Here is a 25,013-nt window from a genome sequence, read left to right on the forward strand (position 1 = left end):
TGCTTCAGCTTTGTAGGAATAGGATTTCTGCTGGTTAGTTGCCTGTCCCCACCTCAGTGCATCTTCCCAACAGCATCTCTGGGGAGTGCAGGCCCAGCTGGGGATGCCTCAGATACTCCCAAATCCTAAATCAGAGCTATCAACAGTTACAGGGAAATGTGCTTTCTTAGAAGATAACTGAAGCTGCCTTTATCTCCCAGTAACAGGATTCACCAAGATTTATAGCAGCTACTTCGCACCACTGTAGTTAAGCTTGTTTCAGCATTTTCATTATAAATCTTTGTTTTCACAGGTTTATTTCCCAGAAAAAATATAAAAATCTGTCTCGACTAAAGCTTGGCACAATGAGCCCTTAGGGAAGAGATGATGCTTTTTCCTTTTACCTGTCTTGCAGTGAATGGGGTCACTCCATTTTACAGCATGTGGTTTGAAACAAAAGTGGGAATGTGTCAGGAATAGTTCCTGAGCTCTGAGCAGCACCACTGGCACCACCATGGGAGCTAATGAGAATTTTCACTGAGCTCAGCCACGGTCAGACTGGGTTATCCCTCGCGTCTCTTTTCCATTCTTTCCCATTTTTTGTCTGAAACGCTGCACTGGGGACTGGCTGTGTGAAGTGAGCCTGGAGCCCTGTGGCTCAGTGCTGTGGGGCCAGGGCTGAACGGGGTACCCACAGCTGGGTGGGTGTTGTGGGGTGAGCCTGACTTTTGGGTGCTTTTCCAGCAGGATACCTAAATCCAGGTGCTTTTGGAGCCGATCTGCAAAAGGTCCTGCAAAAGGGTCTCTGCCAGGTCCTGCTGGAGGCTGGCAGCTGTGGGTGCCACTGGACCCACCTGGGTGGGCTCAGTGCAGGTGAGTACTTTAAAGATCCACTGTGGGTGGGTGGGTGCAGTAACGACTGGAGCATATCTGATGAGGAAAGGCTGAGAGAGCAGGGCCTGCTCGCACTCAAGGGATGACTGAGAGAGGACTTCATGACTATGTGTAAATATCTAAAGGAAGGGTGCCAAGAAAATGGACCAGGCTCTGCTCCGTGGTGCTGAGCAATAGACAAGAGGCTACAAAACTGATGGCCAGGAATTTCCACCGGAACACGAGGAAGAACTTTGTTTCTGTGCAGGTGAACGAACACTGAACAGATTGCCCGGAGAGGGCGTGGAGTCTCCCTCGCTGGAGATATTTCAGAAGCTTGGACACAATCCTGTGCCCTGTGCTCCGGGATGTCCCTGCCTGAGCCGGGACACCTCACGGCGGTCCCTTCCAGCCCGATCCGCTCTGCGGTTCCGGGGGTCCCGCGCCCCCCGGCAGCTGCCGCCGCCCCGCCCGGGCACTGCCCCCAGCCCCGCTCCCGGCGGCGGCGCGGGGAGGGGAAGGGAAGGGAAGGGAAGGGCAGTCCCCGTCTGGCGCTGACGTCACGGTCCCGCCCGCGGCGGCGGCGGCGCGGCCGCGTCCCCGTGGCCGTGAATGAGCGCGGGGGGCGGGAGCGGAGCGGGAGCGGGCGGGCCGCGCTCCCACCGCGCTCCCACCGCGCCGCGCCCCACAAAAGTGCGGGGCTGCCGCGGCCGGGCCCAGCGCTGCCGCTTCCCGGGCCGGAGGGGCGCGGAGCAGCCGCGGGGCCGAGCGGAGCCGCTGCCGGGGGCGCTGCGCCGCGCCGGGTTTTTTATTTCCAATTTCTGATCGCAGCTGCATTTCCCTCCCTCCGCCCCCCCGCGCCGAGGAGGAGCCCCGGCTTTATGTGGTGCTGCCCGGGGAGCGCTCGGCGGCCGGGAAGTTCTTTGTGTCGCCGTCGCCTTCCTTTTTTTTTTTTTTTTTTTTTTTTTATTTTTTTTTATTTTTTTTTTTTGTGTGTGTGTTTAAATGTATAACTTCATGGGGCTGAACAGCACGGCCGTAGCTATTCAGCCCAATGTGTCCTGCACATGCAACTGCAAAAGGTCTTTGTTCCAGAGCATGGAGATCAGTAAGTACCAGTCCTGCTGCTCCCGGGGAGGGTGCGGGAGGTGCCCGGGCTGCGGGAGTGCCCGGCGGCCCCGCCGCGGGCGGGGAAGTTCCCGCGGGGGCTCCCGGCGGCGCCCGGGACCCTTGGCTGCGATGCGCTTTCCCGGAGTGGTTTTCCTCCCCCCTCCGTGCGAGCCCCGCTCTCTCTCTCATCTGTTGCCGCTGGGATGTCGGTGCGGGTGTGACACGGCGCGGCCCGGGCTGCCGGAGCTGCCCGGGATCGGCCGCTCCCCGCCGGCACCGGGCTGCGATCCCCGCTCTTCCCCATCGCGGCTCCATCACCGCCTCCGTCTCGCCCTTTTCCCGGTGCCCCTGCCCCGCGCCTTGCCCTCCTGCGGGGGTGATGCTTGGGCGCTCTCCAGCCTCCCCCGGGGGTCTGCGCTACCCCCGTGTAAATCCCGCTCGCCTCGGTACCGGGGGGGCTCCGCGGTCCGGGCACCCGAGTAGGGTTTGTATTTGGGAACCTGTCCCCCCCGTCTCCAGCCCCTCGGGGCTTTTTCTTCCGAAGGGAGATTTGGGTTTTTTCATTAATATTTTTCAACCCTCGCAGAGTAGCAGTGAGGGCAGTGCCTGACCTAAATATTCACCACTTCTCTGTGTGCTCTTTCCCTCTTGGAAATGAAGTGTACGAGGGTGGGAGAGCAGGAATATTACTGCTGAGGGGAGAGGAATGAGTTGGGCTCTTAGGCAGTTTTAAGCAAATGGTATTTTCTGTTAAGGGAAGGTTTTCAAGGCATCCCAGAGCGGGAGGGTTGTCAGGATTGTACCCTGCTAAGCACCTCGTTCAGTGCCTTGAAATCCAAACCGTGCACAGCCTAATGCAAAATGGCCCAAAAGGAAAACTTGGGAAAGAGTCTGGATTTTGCATATATGCCTGGCACTGCGACGGGGCAGGCTGGCGCTCGGTGCGTGCAGGGAGAGCCAGCTGAGCTGTGCCTGTTTCTGCTAGCACAGGATCTGCCCCGTTACCTCCAGCGGGGCTGCAGAGCATCTGTCCCTTGCTATTTTGGATGGCTTTTGTCCAGCGTCGTCTGCCTTCTCCTTCTCCAGCTTCATCCTTGTTTAAATCAGGTGTCTGAGTCCCGGAGAAGGTCTGCAGGCATTTGTATACTGGGTACTAAAATGTGTTCATTCTGAATTTTAGCATAAACCATACCCTTTGTACTGTATGCACTTTTAATCTTGATTTAATCTCATTCGTGTTCAGACAAAACTAAGCTGGATTTGCCTGATTTTATTAACACTACCGGTACTGAATAGACCATTATTCTTCCCTGACTTTAACAGGCCGGGCTAGATGTGCATACCAATAGCAGTGTATAAATAATGAAGATACAGTTCTTTTTTGTGTCAGCCAGTTGCTGAACATAAACTGTGTCCCACAGAATCCCAAGGATGAGACTTTGTGTCTGAGCAAGGCTCATGGTTGTGATAGAAGTTGTGAATTAAAATGTGTAATGTCTTTTGAAGAAAAAGCTTCTATTCCATTCTAATTCTTGGCATGAGGTTTTGTTGGAAGAACTCAGGCTTTTAATTTCACTCTTTGACTTTTTAGAAATGGCATAGTTTATAATTTTTCCCCCCATTTTTGTCAGCATATGAAAGGCTTGGTAAGAGGCAGGTGCTGCTTATGGATGAGGGGTGTGAGAGACAGGGAACAGTGAATGACACCGGAGGAGACCTTGGATTGGGATGGGTGTTATTATAAATTATAAGTGGGATCTTCATGCCTGATGTTCCCGAGGTCCTTCCCTGACTTGTCCCATGTCCTCTGTCAGCTCTGGGGTCCTGACACTCAAGTACTGAGTTCCCGTGAGCTCCCTTATTGCTGCCCTTCCTTATTTCATGTTGGGGTAGGTTTCTTATCCCGATGTTATTCTTTATTTCCTGCTGATGGCGGGCAGCATTGGCTCACCTCTGTGCTACAGGAGAGCTCTGGTGGTGTTACCTGATCGCCTCCTGCACCTGGCTCCAGTGGAAAGGGCAGAGCGGAGCCTCCCTGAGACAAATTCATTCTACAGCGTTTTCCCTCCTCCAGTCGCTTGATTTTTGTGTATCTTTCTGACACGACTTTCAGGGAACCTCAGAGCAGCTCCCACCAGATGCTCCTTAATTTTTCAGCCAGAATTTTCAGTTACCAGGCAGGAACGCTTCAGGAAAGTGGCACGGGGAGGAACACGCAAACTCCTCTGATTTACAACCCTCTAAATAGGTTAACTGTCCAAGCGATGCCCAAACCCCTTTTCCTCGCAGGATTCATTCCGTATGGCGGCTGCGGCGCTGCGGTGGAGGCAGCAGCTGGTTTCTGTGTGTGGCGCTCCCAGATTAGGATTAGAAAAGGGTTTTTTGGGGGCGGGGGCGCGAGTCTCGCCCGCCGCCGGGCTGCAGTGCCAATATGCCGGGCGGTGCTAAGCAGCCAGACGTCTGCAGCAGTGGGCTCTAATCGCCTCGGCTGCCTGAAGCAGGTCAGGGGTGACCGGCGTGGCGGAAGAAGCTGTAAATAACTAATTATTGGCGCGGGGAGCGGAGCGAGGCGCCGTGCCCGCCGCCCCAGCCGGCACCGGCACCGGCCCGGGCATCCCGCGGGCACCGGGGCATCCCTGCCGGAGCTGCCGGGGCGGCTCTCGGCACAGGCTGTGCAGTCGCTTCCGTGGTGTAGCAGTGTTATCCGAGGCGTTTGGGATTTTTGGGAGGTGTCGAGTCATCTCCCAGGATCGAGGCCGATCCCCCCAGCTGCAGCGCCCGTGAGAGCAGGTTCCTGTCCAAGCCAAGACTTCTAGGTTTTCACATTCTTTGGTTGAATAACAAACCAAATGCATATGGCTCAACCAGGGATCACGTCTTCTTTCCGCTTTCACACTCCTTTCCTGACAAATGCGTTTCTTTCCTGACACTCTGTCATCGGCAGTCATGGTTTATTCCAGGGCAGAGTGGATATGAACCACGTGCTTCTTTATTCCCCCCCAAAGTTTTCCTCATGGAGGGAAGCCAGAGCTGCTCCCAGCATTTCAGCAAGCCCGAAAGTGCTTGCACAGAGGATGTTCAGTTTGTGGCATCTCAGTTTGACCTCAGCCAAACCGGGGAGTTCCCTGTGTCTGGCTCTGGTCATGTGTCTGTGGTGAGCTCTGCTTTTTGCTGAGATCAGCATCCCAAGGTGTGATCCTGGAGGAGCAGAGCACGGCTGGCTTTACTTATGGTGGCCCAAGAGCTGTCTGTGTGTGCCCTTGGCCATCCCAGGGGAACCAGACTCTCTGCAGTCCCAGCTCTGTGGGTCCCACCTTTCATACCCAAGGAAAGGCCTGATTCCCTGAGCCTGGAGAGCACAGGGGTCTTTATTAAAATTACAGTTTATTTGTGCCCTCAGGTAGTGATTTTGGTCTTAGTGTTTTATAATTGATATCGAATGGGAGAATGAAAAGACACAGAAGGGGAAATACACGGGAAATAGTCAAACTTTGGTTTTTTCCTGTGGGTGAACACCTGGATTGTGCTGTGCCGCACAGCGGGACCGGCACATGGCACCAGGGATGATCCTGTATAATTGGAGGTGATCATTTATAGTGCCAAGTGGAGGCAAGACGTGGTTCATTCTTCCTTTTCAGTCAGTGTCAGGGTGTTTGCTGCAGTAAGTCCTGTTAGCTTCTGGTGTGGAGGCATCCTCCACCCCCTGAATGTTTGCCTCCGTAGTGTGTTTTCAGATCCTGGCTGTGAGAACACCAGAACCGAGGGTGTGTGGAGAACAGCAACCATATTCTTTTCCTTAAAGCTAGGAATTCCCAAGGTAGGATCTGGGATTACCTCTAAATTTTTGGGATATTGAATTAGCTGCTACCACTGCTTCCTTTGAGAAAGGAGAGAAGAGCACCCGCAAACACATGTCCTTACTTTTATTTGCTGTTGCTCATCGAAAAAAGAATAATTTTATATTTCCCAGTTGAAAGTTGGTGGTTTGATAAATCCAGTTTTAGAATGAATTTGTAAACATAAATTATAAGTGGAGAGACATGAGGAGACCTTTCCAAGGGAAGTACCAAACTACGTGGTATCACTAATAAAGGGTAATTACAATCCAGCTCCTTTCCTGAGTAACTCAGTGTACAGTCATGTCTGTCGATGTTGTTTCATTCAGGTAGCAGCAGCTGTCAGAATTTGCTAAGCCTAATTAGTTAAAAAAAAAAGGCAATTTATTTGCAGTGGTGTCTCTTGTGAAGACTTCCAACCAGTTTGCTTCCTGGAGGGAGATCCTGTACTGGTGCGTGGTTTGCCTTATCAGATCCCTCCTGTTCTCTGACACATGGTGTGTCTGCTCCTGGCAGGTTCCATCAAAGGGACAGAGCCAGGCTGGAGAGCTGCTGAGGACGAGGTACAAGGGCCACTTCCCTGCAGCTGAGTGGAAACTTGGTTCACGCCATGAGCACACTCTCAGACAGCCATAAAGCACAGGAATCATCGGTGTCCATGGGATGTTTTCATGCAGCGTTCTTCCTGTCTGTGTGGCTGCATTGCTGGGTGGTTATTTTATAACTATTCTGGGTGACAGGAGATAGGTCACTCGGGCAGGTCCCAGGTGAGGAAATGAATCCCAGACCTGCTCCGTCTGCGAGCGGCTGAGTCCGGAACAGGGAGGAACAGGGAGGAGTTCTGTGGCAGCAGGATCTGACCCCTCACTTCCATCTTCCAGAGCTGATCAGTGGCTGCTGCATTGCTGCTTCCTTCTGCAGGGAATGCAGTGGTGGGCTGGGAGCTCCTCCAGGAGCGATGGGTAAGTGAGGAGTGAAGGGGAGCGGGACAAGGGCAATCCTGGCGCTGAGCATGGGAGCAGCTCCCTGAGTGCCAGCACCTGGAACCTGGACACAGTGCTGGGAGCTGGAGAGACCCTGCACACACACACACAGACCCCTCTGGGACCTGGAGAGACCCTGCACACACACACACAGACCCCTCTGGGAGCTGGAGAGACCCTGCACACACAGACCCCTCTGGGAGCTGGAGAGACCCTGCACACACACACACAGACCCCTCTGGGAGCTGGAGAGACCCTGCACACACACACACAGACCCCTCTGGGAGCTGGAGAGACCCTGCACACAGGCACCACCAAGGGCTGACAAGTTTTCAGCACTTGAAGAGGTCTCAGGGTACGCTGTGTGTGTGCATGCAGGCATAAACACGTCCATGAAACTTAATTTAGTAATACAGGAAAGTTGCTCCAATGAACTGGTTAATGAAGAAGGTGGTAACCAGAGGAAGGAGTTGTGGGGTTTGGTCTTTTTTGATTTTTTTTTTTTTTTTTTTTTTTTGTTTTTTTTTTAAAGCAGATAAATTTCAGCTGTAAGAATTTATCGTTCAAATCAGAGGATTTGGGGAGCTATTGAGAGTAAAGAGAGCTTTGATGATTTGGCAAGGAATACAGCTTCTAAGGCAGCACTTTGATCTGCATTTTAAATGCTTCTTTGTAATGACAGTTTCACAATTTCTTTTCTCATTTTGAGTCAGTTTTGCAGAGGTATGTTTTGAGAGAAAATAGTAACAGCACACATTATTCTTGTTGGCTTTGGAGCCAGCTAGAACTTGTAGTTCATCCCAGATCTTTTGGCTACCGTGGTAAATTTATGATTGCACCAAAAAGGAAATTAGTAAAGATGTTAAATATTATCAAAGCTTTGCAAATCTTTTGAAATCTCTCTGGTGTGAAAACTAAACTTGCATTAGCATTTCTGCTGCGGTGTGTTGAACAGTGTTTATCCAAGCATCCACCTAATACTGCAGGTTCCTGATTTAGCTTTTTTTTTCCTTCTGAAGGACACACTACTGTTTAGCACATGCATCCTTTTAGTCTTGCATTGCAGCTGAAATCTTGGCTCTAATGACTCGAGCTTTCTGAAGACAACCCTACTGGGAACCTTTTTCCTTCCCTTCTATCTACAGCACCTCCTCAGATAAACTCTTGTTGGAGGGAGAAGGTTGTTGGTGCCTACATGTTCTTATACAAGAGAGCTTGTTGCATTAATTTATGTATTATGGAGAGGGGTAGGAATTGGGAATGTTTATTATGGTTTTAATTTAAATTTTCCATAGCATCTTGAATCCAGTCTGGGGAGAGGTTTATACCTCTCATTGGAAATCAGCAGCCTCAAGCATGAGAACAAATAAGCAGGTTTTCCCCAATTGGTTCAGAGCTGTGTGGCAGCTCTTCTGGTGCTGGTTTTGGCCTCTCCTGGCTCTGATGAGCTGTACCAGGCTGGCAGCTCTCTGCTTGTGGGGCAGGTGTGTAAAACAGGGCACAGATTTCATTTGCAAGGTAAATTTGCCCAGGAAGTTGGGTCTTCAGTAGATGCAAAGGGTACTGGTAGGCCTTAGATAAATAGAGCTGTGTGTACATTTGGCTGGCATCCCTCCCAGGCTGTCAGTGGCTGTGCTCAGTGGGGCGTTATCCCTGGTTTTGGATCTCTCTGGTACAGGGTGCTGATTTTGGAGCACGTAGCCCTGAGACATGTCAGTCACCATCCCACTCAGAGATGTGCAACCAGGGCACTGTCTGTGTTCAGGCTCAGGCTGGCATCCACTCCACCTTCACTTTTAGATATTTTTTCACTAAATGCTGCTTTTTCACTGTGTACAGGGAGGTAGAAGTGCTAGAGGCTGTAATCCATCGGTGTCCCCTTTTTCTCCAGGTAGTCAGACTTCCCCTTTCTCCCTGGAGCAGGAGTAGGCTAATGCTCCATTTGGGAGGGTGTGTTTCTCACTGTGTGTGGTGTGTGTTAGCGTGTCCCAGACTGTGGTGTTACGTAAAGACACCTTGCACATCTTTGGAAACTTGCCTCACAAGTTGTCAGTGTTGGTGGATGTCCACAGTGCTTTCAAGTGGTTCACACATTTGTGCTTGGTGTGTTCAGTCTCGCACATCTCTTTAATAAAATGCCTCAGACTGGGTAAATCTTCACTTGCAGTATGCATTCAAAAGTGTGCAGTTAGAAAGGCAAGTGCTTTTGCACATGGCAGTTCTCTGGACCATTCCTGAGACCCTGCTGAAGCCTGCAGAGCTGAGGGGTTGTGTCTGTGATGGTTTGTGCTCTTCAGCAGGTGCAACAGGATTTCCCACATTTGCAAACTTGGCCCAAGCAACCCAGCAAAGCAGAATTTAGCCTTGGCCAATGAAAACTGATTAACCCCCAGGCTTGGAGCTTACCAAGGATGAAAAAAGTTACTGGCACAAAAATCAAGGCTACTTTTCAAAGAATATGTGCAAGACATGGCTTGGGGATTTTTTTCCATCTCTTCATTCTGTCCAATATGTAAAGTAGCTGGTTTGTTACTCTAACCCCCTACAAATGATTGTCAGTAATAATTCTGTAAAACTGTGAATCAACTCTGCATGACTTTGTGCAAATAGACTGAGTAATTTCTTTGTTCTTTTCTTCTTACTTTGTAATTGGAGTCTGTAAAAGCCCAAAGGTTTGGTCTTGTGGAAAGCATGATTCATTTATTGGTGTCTGTGCCGACTAGTTATCTTTCAGTAATTCCAGAGTGCTGCTACAAGCCAAGAGTGATTCATACATGGCTAAGTGCACAAACAAATGGGGTCATGGCCATCTGCAGAAACTTTTCTAATCTATTTATGGTATCGGAGAAAGAAGTGGGTGTATTAAGGATGATGGAATAGGTGTCAATTACATTAGTGACTATAACTGGTTAAGTAACGCTCACCATTACTCAAAACCACATCTGCTCCTTGCTGAAGATCACAGCAGCAGGTCCTGTTTAAATGTTAACGCAGGTCTGATAGGAGAGATGGATTGAGTGTCTAGCCTGCCTCCTGAGGAGCTCCCCATCCTCACAGCTCTTCTGCCTTCATTGAGGTTCAGACAGGGATCAGGAACTTGCCCTGGGAATATTTGTAGTGGCAAAGTCTGTCTGCTGTTGCAGACCATGGTCACTGTAAGCTTCACACACAGAATTTGGCCTTATACTTCACTTGTGTTGATGGTCAGGGTAGGGCTTGTCATTGGCAGAACATCTCAGAGTACTGCTCTGGTGGTCAGTTTTCATTCCAAATGCATCTTCAGTGGTTTAAAATCTTGAGGGAAGATGCCCAGCATCTTACAGTGTGGCCTTTCTCTACTTCTGTCCCTTTTCACTAATTGTGAGAATTAGTTCTCCCTTTGTAGCTCCGGTAACAGAACATCCCTGGCTGCAGCTGTGTCAGAATTGCTCTGGTCAGGTTTTAGGCTTTTGCTTTTAGGCTCCTGCCCTGCTCAGGGGTGGAGGAGCTGGGCTCAGGGCTGGAGTTGGTTGTGAGGAAGAGAGAGTTTGAGATCAGCAATAGGAAACAGGAGGATAAGGAACACTCCAGATGCCCATGGTTGAGGGTCTCTGGTGGGCTCCCTCTGGACCCCTGGTTGCCAGAGCCTGCCTGCTCATCATCTTTGCATTCTGCAGCTGCCTTTGCACCTCACATATGTGCATCCAACAAGATCTTGCCCTTGCACAGCACGGAGTGGTCTCCCAGTGTGTTAGAACTGCCCCATGTCTCAGGATGAATGAGTGTTGCTCATGATGAGGTTTGGAAGTGGCCATGGCCTCATCTCCTTGAGCCCTGGGAGACCTGGAGAGTCACTGCTCAGTTTGATTTCAGAGGACTTAACTAGAACACAGAGTCCACAGTCTCCAATTTCTGTAAACTGAATTTAGGCATCAGCACTGGCCAAAAATATGGGAGAATTTGGCAGTGCATTGTTGTTGTCCTTTCAGTGATGTTTTGAGCACTGTGTTCTGCTGCACCCTCCCTGCACGTGCTCCCATGAAGGGAGACAAGGCCTGGCTGACACCCTGAGTTCTCTGTGGAGGGGGAAGTGACCCAGACTTTTGCCCAAAGGACTGATGAGCCTCTCCTGATGTCTGAGCAGCTTTCTTCTCCTGCCCTTGCTTTACTTAAGTCAACAGATTGTGTAAGCCACATGCGAGATTTACCTGCAGGGCAAGTGGGAGAGGAGCAGTGCCATTTGGATGAATTCCCAAGAGACATCTAACCACCACTGTGTGCTCAGACTCACATTTCTGAGCTGAGTCCCACAACAGTCCTGAGCCTGCTCGTCGCCTCTTCCACTCTTGCATCCGTGGCTTTGGCTGGATCCTGGTACCCAGGACGAGTCCCAGGGAATTTGCTGGCTGTGGCCGCCGGCTGGCAGCTCCCCTGCGGGCTGGGCTCTGTGCTGAGCAAGCTTGGAAATGCTCCCCCTCAGTGGTTTCTGTTTAATGTTAAGATTAATGTCGCTATTTCTTACAAAAACAAAAGATCCCCCCAAAGCAGAGCGCCTCCCATTTCCCACGGGGCTGAGGGTACTCGGGGCTCACCCTTGGAGCCCTCCACTCTCTTCACGGGGTGAAACCCAGAGCTCAGCAGCTGAAATGACCATGGCTGGGCCTGTCCTTGGTGCCTGTTCCAGGCCTGGAACCAGGCTGGATTGCCTTGTGCTCCTCACAGGTATTTGTGCAATGGGAGTCAGTGGTTGTTGGTGTCCCTGGTGCAAGGGCTTACTGAAGGCAGATGTCTTTCTTGAAAGGGCAAGTTGTGCTCCTTCTGTGTTGTTTTCATTATTTCCACCATTATTCCACTTTACCAAGGGTGTTCTCTTGGCTTCAGTAGCTCAGAGTAGCATATACAGATTAAGGCTGTTCATCACTGAGCTCTGAAAGTGCCTTGTCCTGCTAGGTGCTCTCTTTAGGACACTGAAGGAACATGATTGATGGGCACTTGCTTCACACAATTCAGGGAAAATTTATCTTAAATTGCAATTATTTCCCACGTAATAAGCAGGAATCTCATTTTTGTTGTTACACTTACATTACTGTAATGGGACTTTGCTTGAATGGAAAGATTATTTTTGAATTCAGTGTTTCCAACTGCTGAGACACGCTCAAGGTGTGTAACACTTAATGATACTGATCACTGGTGTGTAATGCAATCAGGGTTTATGTTTCTCTAGTGTGACTTATTCATAGCAGTATATACACGCTGCACCTTCCTCAGCTTTTTCTGGGAATGCAGGTGCTGGCTGTCCTGTCAGCTGATGAGCCAGAGGTGGGCTCAAAAACAAGGAGAAGGTGCAGAGGTCTCTGATGGGGGTCCTGTGCCAGGTGCAGAACAAACTGCAGGGTTACAAACACATTCTGTCCTGCTGATAGCTTTTAATCCTCACCGTTCTCATGGGTTTTCTTGATAAATACACTTTTCAACCTCCACTGAGTTGCCATCCAGGCCTGAATTGTAAGGAACAATAAACATAATGGACAGATTCAATTTAATAGATTTCGCTACGAGCTTTTTATTAGTGCAGCTTTTTAAAAAAAGAAGGAAAAAGAGATGACTGCATTTATTTACTTGAAGTGCAGAAAGCAGCTCTTTGAAATCCAAGGGAAGCGTGCCTGAGTGGGCTCAGTTCAGCTGGTGGCTGTGGAGTGAGGGAAGGATCCATCCTGCTGTGCTGGCCGGTCTGGAATGGGTTAACAGTGTGTGCAGATGTTCAGGAATTCCTCTTTTGACTTGACCGTGGGGTTTTGCTGCTCTTGAGAGCACAAGTGCACTCCAGTCACAGCAGGTTCGTGGGTTTGGAGATGCCTTTCATCTCTCCTGTTCTTGCTGCATGCCTGGGAAGGGATCACGCCGTATCTTGCTGCCATGTGTCTTCCTTGGTTGTGTTTCTAGAGATTTGCAGACCCACATAAAGCATCCATTAAATTAAGCAGAATGGCCTTTAGAAAGCTACGTTTCGAGTGGAAGAAATGCTTTATGTAACATAGGGGTATGTGAGGGGACCTAAATACAAGCTTAAATTGGCTGTTACGAAAATAGGTATAATTGGGTTTTTGCACAGTGATTTTACAGCTCCTGAGTTTAATGTCCTGATGAAATCCTGCATCCAGTCCACGTGCGGCCGAGCAGATGGGGGTTGAGCAGCCTGAGTAATGGGGCTTGTTCTAGGAACAGCCTTGCCCTCGATTGCAAAACTGGACATACCTGTCGTTGGCTGAGGCTCTGCTGTGTCTGAGAGGTGTCTGCAGTGAGGTGGTTCCTCTCACCCGTGTTTGCCCTTCGGCCTCTCCCCTCAGCTGCCCCGTGTCAGGGCAAGGGGCATCTCCCACCGTGGTTGTAACTGCTTGCAGGTGAAAAATGCAGCTGTACCCTCCTAACTGGGCACGTGCCAAGAGCTGCAGCTTTGTTTTCCAGCCAGATCAATGCAGTTCGTTGAAGTCGTTGGGTAATTTAGTAGCTGGAGGCGCTTCTGTGGGCTTGGCGTGGGAGCGACTGCTTGGCTTCCCCCCTCGGGAAGGCTGGGAAGGATTTCCCTCTGAACCCAGGCTCCCCCAGCTGCATCCGGGCACAGGGGATGCTGTGGGGTCGTGGCCCAGCCATTCTGGGATCAGGAGCCTCAGGAAGTGGAGGATATCACATTTTGACCTTGCATCCTCATATTAATCCCGATGGTTTTTCCTGTTTTAATATTTAAAGCCTTTCCATTATTCTGTCTGGGGAGACAGAGTATTGGCTCTCCTGGGTAAAGATTGACACATCCTCTTTTGGAAAGCTCATCCCAAAGCAGGTTTTCTTCACAGAAATCAAGGTGCCTTCAAATCCTGTTGGCAGGAATTGGAAGAATATTTTTTTTATTTGGTCTATCCTCAACCAGTTAGGCCTGAGAGCTGGTTTCCTTTCTGGCTTACTAAGGTCTTGCAAGGATGAAAAAAATCTGTTGCTTTCATTGGAGTGTCTTAGCCAAGGCATGGAGGAAAGCCTGGTACTGCGAGACAGGGCGGAAAAAGCTGAGATAGTATTTGCTGCTTCTTTGAAACTATCCCTTTTTAATTGTCTAAACAGTGTTTCAAAGAAAATCTCTGCTCTTCTCTATGTTCTTCCAGCATTATAATTCTATATAATCACTTTTCTTTCTCTAAAAGAATAGAGCGTGATTTTTTTTTTCAGAAGGGAGAAGGGATATATTCCAGATGTTGCTGGGATACACTTTTCGCCTCTGTTTAATGTCTAGTGGCTTTCGGTAAATATGCTACAAGAGGTGGGGCTGGTGTTTTTATTCCAGGACAAATCATCTACAACAAATCCCATCTGCTGATGGTGGGAGAGAATGTCCTGGGTGTGACCTGGTGGGGTTAGAGCTGATTCTGCCAGAGACTGAGGCTGGCCCAGGTGCTCCTTTGGGGTCTTTGCCCTTGGTCACTCATGGTCTTCACTCTGCCCTTCCCACACCACTGCTGAGCTCCTGCTCCATGAGCACAGGGGTGGTGGCCCTGGCATGGGAATGGGCAGTTCTGCTCTAAACTGGCACAGGGCATTTTTGGGAGCAGCTCTGCTCTGCAGGCAGCCCTGGCTGGGTGAGTGCTGTCCCATCCTCTGTGCTGTCCCACGGGGGATGCTCGGTTTAGCAGGACTCTTCTGGCAAGCCAGGCTTTTTGGTGCTGGTGGTTCAGCCCAGCAAAGAACATCCAGCTTCTGGATCCCGAGCTCTGAAGCTGGGCAGCCCTTTTCCCTCCTTTCCTGCCCTTTCAGTGCAGGCCATGCTCGTCCCTGCTCTGCAGCCTTGCAGGCTGAAGCAGCAGTGATTTTCCAGCATGTGTTGTACAGAGGCGTTGTGGGACCGACACGGCAGCTCTGTTCCCTGTTTCATGTTTTCACCTGTTTAGGCAAAGCACATCCCTGCTTTGTTGGCAGCCTGTTGGGTTGCACAAACAGTGTAAGACAAAACCACGAGCAGGTGTTGGTCCAGCCAGGGTAATTACTGGTTCCATGCTGCTGCTGGTAGGCAGAGAGGCTGAGCCACCCTTCCCATGGAGCTGTCTGGCAGCCCCGCGGCTGCAGAAGGGCTCCAGGCACGGCTCAGCCACTCCCTGGGTCTCTTCCCTGCTGCCGATTGCATAAAAAAAGTTCATGCATATAAGGAGGGAGGGAGGAGAGCTGAGGGTGGCTCTGGTCAGGTTTAAAGCAGACTTCATGTGCCAGTTCTCATTTGCATTTAAAAAGTTGGCAAATGCATGGCTGAACCTAAAGGGCAGATGTGAGGACGGGAGAGGCAGGCGTGCTGAGAGAGAGAGGGGAGAAGCAACATCCCAAAATCTTGCCTGACTTCAGAGGGTTCAGGCTGGCTTCTCCCACACGTCCCAGACCATGGCCAAACATCTTGGATGAGACGTGATGGGGAACACATGCCCACACGTGCACAGGGTGTCACGCTGCATCACCTGGACTGTGGAACTGGGAGGGGAGAGGCATTGCTTTCTACCCTTTTGGAAATTTAGCCAGAGAAGAGCTGATCCTGATCCAGCCAGCTGCATGCACAAGGTCTTTTTCTCAACCTTTAAATTTCCTTTGGACTCCCACCCTTTTGGGTCTCCCAAGCCATTTTGGCATCCACTTTTTCTCAGACTCTACATTTTACTTTTGGGACTCCCACCCTTTTTGGCCTGCAGTCTTCTTTTGGCCTTTCACTCCTTTCCAGCCTCCCACCCCTTTCCAGGCTTTGTGCAGTGAGCTGGCTGAGCAGGAGGAGAAGGAGGAGGAGGAGGTCCAAGCTTGTTGCCACACGTTGGTGTTTGGTTCAGCAGAATTCCTTTCTTTCCTTTCCTGTCACGCTCGGTGTTGGTGCCCATTCCAGCGGGGTGGTGGTGGTGCTGCCCATGGGCCTGGAGGCTCAAGGCTGCCCATGTGCATTCAGGTGACACCTCGTGTGTGCAGGCCCTCTTTGGAACACCTGCATGTGAAGCATTTAAATCAGCCTGACCTCCCATCAGTGAGCCCAGCCTGCGACCCGTCGTTATTTAGCCACTGCAGTAATTTACAGCAACTGTCTGATCCTTAATCTTTTCCTGGGATTAAAAAGCTGGTTTTCTCTGTCCTCCCAGGTGCATGGAAAGTAACTTTTTAAAGCTTTATTTGAGAGCAGTGATGTGCTGATGTATCCCTCGAGCCTGCTGTGTTGCTGCAGAGGCAGGCGCAGTGTGAGGAGCGGGCTGTGTGTCCGTGGCCCTGTGTCTGGCAGTGACTGCCTCCCTTGCTCTCAGGTTAGAGGCCACTTTTATAGGCCAGTAGGGCTCCTTATGGTCAGACTGCACTAATTAGTACCAATTAACCATTATCAGTGACAGACAGTTCTTACAGGCTTCATAAAAGAATCCTGTATGTGTTTCTCTGGCGAACCTCCTGTGGGATGCAGAGCTCCCAGCCAGCCCAGAATGTCTCAGCTTGCCAGGCACTGGGGAGGATCCATGTCCTGTAATCCCTTCAGTGTTGCAGGCAGTCACACAGTCATGGGTGAGAGAGAAGACATGAGTTGTCTTTTGTTGCAAACTTTTTGCTGCTTTGTTTTCCTCACTTGAAAATACATCTGCTGGGCTAGAAAATACAACTCCTGGGCTCTTGTGCAAGATTTTGCTGTGGCTCTTCCTCTTCAGTGCTGCACAGCCACTGCCCCCGCTGTGGGCATGGGGTGTCAGGAGACCCTGAGCTTTCACCAGGCTCAGCAGCGTGTGGGGCTCAGCTCTGTGTGTTTGCAGAGGAGACTGAATGTAATAAACAGTCCAGCAGTGCCTTGAAGTGCAGAGTGCTGCCCTGGGCCATGGACAGGCAGTCTGGCACTGTTGAATGTGGCAGGGAGGTCTCTGGGGTGGGCTGAGTGATCCCAGAAACTTCACCAACCTCTGTGAAGCTTTGGCATTGCCATCAGGCGAGATCAGGAGAGCATTCCTGGGGAAGCAGGGGAGAGAGGAACAGGACCTTGTGTGGCAATGTCTGGTGTGGGAAAAGCACGTGGGGTCATGATCCAGGAGTGGTGGCAGCTCTGGCACTGCTGGCCTGTGGAGATGGTGGGAGCAGGTGATGCTGGCCAGGGGAGCTCTGCCAGGACGAGTCCCCAGGAGGGGAGCTGGGGTGTGTGTGCAGCCGCTCGGAGGTGGCTCCCATCACTGACGGATCCTTTCTGTTTTTCTTTCAAATGTCTCCAGGCACTGAATGTTTAGGTCGCACCTTTCCAGGTAAACTGGGTAAGTGAAGTATTTCAAGAGTTGCCAAGATCTAATTATGAAGGCTGATTGCATGATTGCAGCTGCTGTACCATAAACACCCCGGTCACTGCTCCACGCCACGGGTGGGACATTGCTGGCCCCGAGAGCAGCAGGTACCTGCTCCTCTGCTGCACAGGGGGATGCAGTGGTGTCTTCAGAGGCTGACTGTGCAAACCTGCTGTTCTTTGTCTGTCCATACCTGGCTGCACTTTGGGAATCCTGGATGGGATTTTTTTTTTTCTGCTGTTCAATGTAGAAACATGTTCAAAAGCTGAGTGTCATTTTAAGCACCAGTACTCTTTCGTTTGCTGCTACTCTGGCAAACTGATGAGCAGTGTTACATTGAGGAAAGAGACTTTCACTCGATTTTATGAAAGTAGTTGACATCCTGTACCTTTTTAAGTCATGGGATGTGAGACTTCTGCTGAGTGTGGCCAGGGATGCTCATGTTCAGCGCAGACAAAACCAGGCATTGGAAGCCCTGTTAAACCAGGCTCCTGGATTTGAGCTGAACCTGTTTGCAAAAGAGCCTTTAAAAAGACACTGCTATAATGTTCATGAGTCTGTCTCTCAGTTTAGTATCGAGTTTATGACAGTACCTCAAAACTAAGGTGTCTTTGCTCAATGTGGTGTCCCGAGCCTTCTGGGGAAGAACCAGCTAAATAAATTGTTAACAAGTGGTGAATCAGGGATTTTAATAAATGGCAAATCAATTGCTATAGAGCCTAGAAAGTCAATAGAGCTTATGACCTTGGCTTATAACCACACTCGGATCCTTAACATGCCTATAATACCTACAAATCATTCATTAGGCTTTTATCAAGCATCAATTAGTAAAAGTCATAATCTAAAATAAGAGAGAAAAAAAATTATTTCAGTTCCTTTATTTCAAGCCTGGTGGCACAATTTGGTTGCACAGCAGGATAGCCCTTGCTTATGCAAAAAAGCTGTGAGACACCACCGGTCCCCCAGCAGCGTTATCGTTATCGTGGTGCAGACATCAGGCAGGGGAACCACGGGAGCCTGAGGCTGGGATCAGCCCCGGAGCTGGGACACTCACACCAGCCCGCAGGGAAACCGCCCTGCAGCGCTCAATGGCTGATTTACATTTATTTTATATTAATGCCTTAAGATCTCCGCAGATCACGCGGGCAGGGGTAGCTGTGGTGTCCCAGTGCTCTGAGCGGCTGCTCGGGGCGTTTTCGCTCCAGCAAAAGGTGTTTGGCTGTTGCTCCACGGTTGTGAAACTCACACCCGTTTTCTTGTGCTGTGATTTGGGAAAGAGTATGAGTGGGGATGTGCTCGAGCTGTGCTGCTCTTCCTGCTCTCCCTGGTCTTCCCATTTTGTGTGTGTGTGCTTGTGCCTCGGGGAGGGAGGCAGAGATGCAAGTGAAAACATGTGGTTTTCTTAGAATATAAATAACAGAAAATTAAGTATAATTTTTGTTTGTTATAGAGTCATTCCCTGCAGTCTCCAGTTGTTTGCTCCTTTGCTGCACTCCTGTACTCTTTGGTTTTTTTTCATCTTACCAGATGGATGCTGTTTGGAGTGTGCTGCAGGACACTTTAGTGATCTTGCTGCGGGGTTAATTGTGCGCCCAGCGAAGAGCTGTGCTTGCAGACATCAGTGCATGCCCAGGCTTCTGAGAGCCCGGCCTGCCAGACGGGGCTGCCTCTATCAGACGGCTTTTTGCCTCGCCTTTGTTGTCTGGGTCCTTGTCTGCAGCTCCAGCCTGGGCCGGCATTCCCAGACATCGCCACCTCCACCACCCGCATCCTCCCGGGGCATCCTGGTGCTGCCTGCAGGGCCAGAACCCCAGGGGGAGATGCCCCTGCCCGTCCCAGAGATGCCCCTGCCCATCCCTGTGCCACCTGGGTAAAGCCCTGCACGTGGTGTGTCAGAACAGCAAACCTGGGCAGGGAGCAGCACTGCCTCCCTCAAGGGAGGTTTGGTTTTCACTGAGCTTTTTTTCCTGAGTTTTTAAGGTATTCCACCATCTCCTTGGTAACTCCAGGGTGTCTAGGGTGTGGATGTCAGGCTCTTGGATTCCTCTAAATGACTTGTGGGTCCCTCTTGTGCCTGCTGAGAGGGAACAGTTTGGCTGGGCTGCAGCCTCTGCCCAGATCTGTGCACTGGGGCATGGTCAGGCACCACTGTGTCCCCTCCGTGGGGAGTGAAAGAAGAAGTGCTGCAGTTTCTGGTGGATTTTGTGTTAGCCCTCCTGCTTCTCACAGAGGGTGGCTTGGAAATGGGTACAGAGGGGGAAGGAGAGAATGTCCTCAACAAATGGCTATTCATCTTATTTAGGAGGAGATGCATTCCTTGAACTCTGTAAAATCAAAGGGCAGGGTGGAGGGTTTACACCAAGCAAAATTCACATAGCTGAACATGTAAGTACATGAAAATGTGTGATTTCTTAAAAGTTTGGGTGAATTCTGGGAGAAGCTGGGTCACGCTCTGCATTCACTGCAATGTGAAAATGCCAATGTGCACCATTCTTTATTTTATTGTTGTGGGTTTGGATATTTTGTTATATTAGTCTTAAATGCATTTGTTTCCATAGCTGCGCACTGCTGATAAAAATCCCGGTGTGGGATCTCTCAGTCTCCCAGTGCATGTGCACCAAAAATAAATCCCAGGCAGTTGTCAGGAGAGGAGCTGCTGCCGTGGCAGGTGCCAGGCTGTGAGGAAGGTCTGGCTGGGCCCTGCTGAGGCTCCAGGTGTGTGGCATCTTGCCGTGGTGCCACCATCAGTGTCCTGCCGCAGCTCCTGGCTCTGTTGGTGCCTCAGTAGTCCCAGGGAACCTGGAGCACCTGGGGAAGGAGTTGCCAGTGGACTGGTGATGTTTTGGGGATGGGGTAGGAAGCAACAGAGGCAGGGGGAGAAGAAAGTCCTGATCCCTCGCCTTTTTGTTGTGTAAGGTGTGGAAGTGGTGAGGTGTGCTGGTGAAGGATTGGCATCTGGTGGCTACCAGGATACTGAAACTCCTCATGTGCTCTGAATTCATTGTATTCACCATCAGCTGTTTGTAAATCACCTCTCATCAGAAGGAGGTGGGGATTTAATAGCTGCTTAAACGATCTCAGTTGCTGGGTCTGGTTTTGCTTGGTCTCAGGCTGTAACTCCAGAGCTCCAGCCTGGAGCTGGCAGAAGGAGGGGGGATCCCTGCAGTGCCTGAGGGGGCTGCTGGCTGTGCCCAGGGTTGCAGGTTCCATGTGGAGGGGTGCCATGGGCCAGTGAGTGTCACAGGGCGCTGGGCTGGAGCACATTTACCTTTCCTCCAGGAATAGTGAAGTGAAAGGGTTTTGTTTAGCCCAGAGTTCTGATCTGTGGGTTTCCAGGTTTGCCTGTGGCCCCACTCTGTGCTGGGTATGCTCGGGGCAGCTGCTGCTCCTGCTGCCTGTGCTGGCATGGCCAGGGTGTGGGATCACCCCAAAACCTTATCCTGAGGGCACATGGGGGTGGTTGGCCCAGAGTGCTTCCCCTCACTGCTCTGCCAGGGGTGTCCTTAACCACCCCCATCCCCCCGATGCTCTCTCTCCTTTAATGCATCTTTTTAAGTACTGGGTAATAGTGTTTTCTTTCTGGCAGAGACAAACAAGGGCTTTTAATAGGTCTTTTATTTTCTCTTCGTGCAGTTCCCTGGCAGTAACCTGCCATTAGCTCCAGCATTTATTTAGGGTATTTATATTTTTATATGTGGGCACCTCCACACTGGGAAGCCAAGGGGTTTGATCAGGGTCACTCAAGAAATACGTGTTAAAGCTGGGACTTCAGCTTTTTCTGAATGCTGAGCTGACCTCTAGGCTTGGCAGAGAGGAAACATCTTGGTCTGTCCCCTTTTAAATGAGCCAGACAGGGAAAGCAGAAAATCAAGGCTCTGTGGAAGGAAGCATATATTTCATTTTTCCTGCCGGCAGTCCGCGCAGGGCTGGGATCGCAGGATCTGCGCTCAGGAGCGTGAGGATGCTGCGTGCGAAATACCCGGAGGCAAAGGGAGACCCGGGGCTGGAGATGTGACGGGCAGCGCTGGGAGGTGGAAGCTGCCCTGCAGACCCTGCAGGCCCTGCGGGCCGTGTGCTGGGGAGGAAGGGCAGGGCAGGGCGGGCTGTGCTGGGCTGTGTGTGCCCCCTCCCCGGCAGCGGTGCGGGCGCTGCAGCTGGGGCTGCCCCGCAGCGCCTCTGTGCCCGCCTTGTCTGAGCAGCCCCAGTGTGCCGGAGCACAATGCTCCCTTCACTCCCCGGCAGACTGGAGGTCTAGACGCTCTCCCTGCCTTTTGTTGTCAGGGTCACAGGTTAGGGAGCGTTCCCAGCTCCTTTTTCCCTCCGCCGATCAGCGATCGCTGCCCGCATGGAGAGCTGCGCCGGGGCACCCCTCCGGAGGGAGTCACCCCGCTACCCAAACACACTCAGACTTCAAATTATTGTGGCAGCTCCCAGAGAGAAATGTGCTTTTGAAAGGCAGTCGGGATCACCCCCACTCCAGTTCTTGCCGGCACAGATGCTCAGCTGACACCAGCTAAATAGAAACCTTTTAGCTCTTGCCAGTAAGTCTGGAGCAAACTGCCAAAAAGCATCGAGGACCAAGACACAAAACAAAGTCAGGCCTGAGCAAAGTACTTGCAAAGGAAGGATGGAACTGATGTGTTCTGTCTCTTGATCTTTAGCACATGAGGTGCTTCAGTCTCGGGGTTGTTTTTTTTTTTTTTCTAAATACAATGGTGCATTTTAAAGGATTTCAGCTAGAAAGTAAGCAAGTCCCCTAGCAACAAAGGGAAGGTTTTTCCCTTAGTGCGGGCTTTTTTAACATGAAGCATTAGTGAAACTTTCCTTCCCTCTTAAAGACAAGTTTGCCTGAAGGAGACATTTTTAGTGGCTTTTAGACATATTTAGAGATGGAACTTGAACCTGTGATGTTGCCCCTGCCCCAGCCCACCCTGGTCAGCCTTGCCCTGGCCAGGAGGTGCCTCTGGCTGCAGCCCCTTGTCTGGAGAAGGGAGGTGCAGAGGAGGAAATGGTTTGATAAAGAAGTTAGGAACAACTTTTTTCTTCTTCCTGGCAAGAAGACATAACAAAAAAATTGGCAGGTTCATGCTTTTTAATATTGAATTAAAATCTATTAGATAGTCACAGGGAGCCAAAACCTGAAATTGCTGTTAGGCACTGCTCTTGGTGAAGTGAAATGCTTCTGGATCTGGCTCACTTCTGCATTTTGTGTGTGTGTGTTTGTATCATGTGTGAAGAATGAGTCTATGAAGCTCAGATAGAGGTTTTAAATAGAAATAATGCTGGCAGCTCTTTCTCCCTGAATCCAGGGCTATTATGTGTCTGGCTCTTGCCAACATGAATTGCAGAGGAAGTTCATGTGAACTCCCTGGCTGATTTGACAGCTGCACAGCCATGGTGGGTTCAAAGCACAGGCACTGTTGAGCAGAAGTGATGACATTTTTTGGTGTTTCTTCTTTTCAGAGGGTGAGGATGGACCAAGGGAGCCTGTTTCCCACCCCAGTCCTGGCACAGGCAGGGATGGGCACGTTGAGCAGTGGTGGCCCAACTTCTTCCCCAAAGCTTTATCTGTCCAGATGATTCCCCTCTCAGGGGGATGTCACTGATTTGTGCTGCCTGGGGGACATGAGGGGGACACAGACCATCCCACCAGCAGTGGTGGAGACCACAGAGCCCCCAGACCTTCCCCTGTTGCCCCTGTGGGAATCCTGATGCACCTGTGTGCAGTGGGAGCAGTTTGGGGTTGATTCCTCTGCAAACCCAGAGTCGCAGTGCAGCGAATGGCGCTGCTTGTACGGGGCGTGGGGGGAAATAATGTTAAATTAAACTCTCTGTGAGGGAAGAAAAGCATCCAGCCCCATTCTTTACTGCTCATTTTAGTAATTTCTTCCAGATAACCTACACATCTGTGTCAGTGCAATTAAAGCAGAAATTCTGTCTAATGAACAGTTGTAGCCCTTGGGCTATTGCGGAATGAACAATGAAGTTGGAAACAGTCTTATTAAAATAATAATTAAGAAACAAGGGTTGGGAGACAGAGGGAGGTGCAGATGAGGGGGTGGTGGGATGTCATAGGGTGAGGAGCAGTGAAGAACTGAATCCAGGCTGGTTCTGGACTTCCAGGGGTGACTCCCATCATGACCCTCCCCTGTAGAAGGGACTGGGCAGTGAGGCTGGAGCCAGGGCTGGGCACAGGGTCATGCCAGGGGCACTTGGTCATGCCATGTCCCAGCAAAGCAGCCTCTCAGGCCAGTCTTGCCCTGGGGTGGAAGCCTTGGCCTGCAGTGGCTGTGGCCTGGCCCTGTTGTGGCAGCGTTTGCCCTCCTGTTCAGCAGATCAGTGATTGTGCCTGTGTATTTTATTTTGAGTTTTTTGGTTCTTCAACAATTGATACAGCTCAGAGAGGAAGGAGAGTGTTTCTTGTGTTAGACAGGATTATATTTTGTTTTGTTTTTTTCTCCAGAAAACCATCCTTTCTCAGTAAAAAAACCAACACTCTGAACACCCACATAGTTTGCTTTAACTTTCTTTTCTTTTTTGCATTCCTGAGGACTGGGACTGAGCAGGCTCAGTTGTGTCAGTGATAGGGACTGGCCAGTTTTTTTCATGTGATACAGTTTATTCTTTTGTTTCTAAGTAAATAAAAACAAAAAATTCCTTTTCAGTGTTGTTAACCCTTGGGGTTATAATACTGTTTCTGCAGGAGTCATCATTTTATGCCAATAAATCAGTTAAAACTTGGAGCTGACTTTTTTAAACTTAATACACTCCTATTTAGAAATGCATGTGCTGCAGAAAGCCACTGACATCTCAGATTAATAAAATAAATTAAAAAAAAAGGCAAATGCCATAAAAAAGAGGCCAGACAAATCCCACTGGAGTGATACATTGGAATGATTTTAGTGGGATTTATATCTATGAGCTGTGGGGGTTTTGCGGTTTTTTTTCCTTTTGAAATGGTTGTGAACCAGAGTGATTACTTATCATTTTCATTTTAACTCCATCTGACAAATCGTTTTAGATGGAGAAAGCAATACTGCGTCTTTAAATGGCCACTCTGTCAGCGCATCTTGCAGGGCTTTAAATGCCCTTTGTTATCGCAGTCTAGACAGGACGCAGGCGGAATATTTGATATGTTATAAGGCAGAGATGTGACAAGGTTGAATTAATTTACTGGCTTATTTAAAGCTGAATTTCAAAACATTTTTCCTTACAAACTTGGTTTTTTTTTTTCTCTCTCCTATTTTTTTTTTTCCAAGTTCGTGCAGTATGTTTCAACTGTTTAGACTGGGAGAGGAGACATTGGCTTACTGCAGCCTGCAGTACTTTAATTGCCCTTTTTATGACTGTCTAGACATCATGCAGATGCATGTTTGTGGTGAGAAGACATTTCCCCCTCTGGTTATACGATAGTCTGAAACCTTTACATTCCCTATCTCCTTACCCCCTCCGCTCGGAATGCGCTTTACTCCCTCCATGCCTGAAAATCACTTTTTCCCTCAGTTTTAGTTTTTTGAAGGACACTTCGGCCCCCGTTTTCCTGCTCTTTTCCCCATGCTGGTGTACGCACGCTTGGCGGGGATGGAGGTGCGAGGAGGGGATGGCTCTCGCTGCTCCGGGGGTGTCCCCGCAGCCCCGTCCCCGCCGTGGGTGCGGGTCCCCGTACAGCGACCACATCGGCGGGGCTTTCAATGGGCGCGGAGTTTTAGTTATGCAAATCGATGCATTAATTAACCCCGTTGCTATAGCTACTGCTTTATTGTTAAATGCAGTGAAAAGGGGACAGGCTGTGTCCATGGATAATCCTCCCGTCGGTGCTGTGCCCTCTCCCGCCCCGCCGAGCGCCCTGCGCCCGGTGCGGGGCAGCTGCCGCCCGCATCCCGCAGCCCGGCGGGCAGGTGGCGGGGCCGGGATGGGCCGGCCGGGGCTCCACCGCCTCC

The 25,013-nt window shown here is 50.4% G+C and overlaps 1 protein-coding gene across 3 annotated transcripts in view; it reads left to right on the forward strand.

Moving 5' to 3' along the window:
• Window positions 1-1,841: 1,841 nt before the first annotated feature.
• Window positions 1,842-25,013, forward strand: part of PMEPA1 (prostate transmembrane protein, androgen induced 1) — a 39,508-nt gene continuing 16,336 nt past the window's right edge. For 2 of the 3 annotated variants that reach the window (XM_066561704.1, XM_066561706.1), the window contains exons 1-2: window positions 1,842-1,960; window positions 17,008-17,046. In XM_066561704.1, coding sequence (XP_066417801.1) covers window positions 1,858-1,960; window positions 17,008-17,046 — 142 coding nt within the window. In that variant the 5' untranslated portion in view covers window positions 1,842-1,857. The remainder of the gene's footprint in view (window positions 1,961-17,007; window positions 17,047-25,013) is intronic. The other variant, XM_066561707.1, reaches the window with a different exon arrangement.

The sequence above is a fragment of the Molothrus aeneus genome, chromosome 17 (assembly GCF_037042795.1).
Source record: "Molothrus aeneus isolate 106 chromosome 17, BPBGC_Maene_1.0, whole genome shotgun sequence".
Classification (NCBI taxonomy): domain Eukaryota; kingdom Metazoa; phylum Chordata; class Aves; order Passeriformes; family Icteridae; genus Molothrus; species Molothrus aeneus.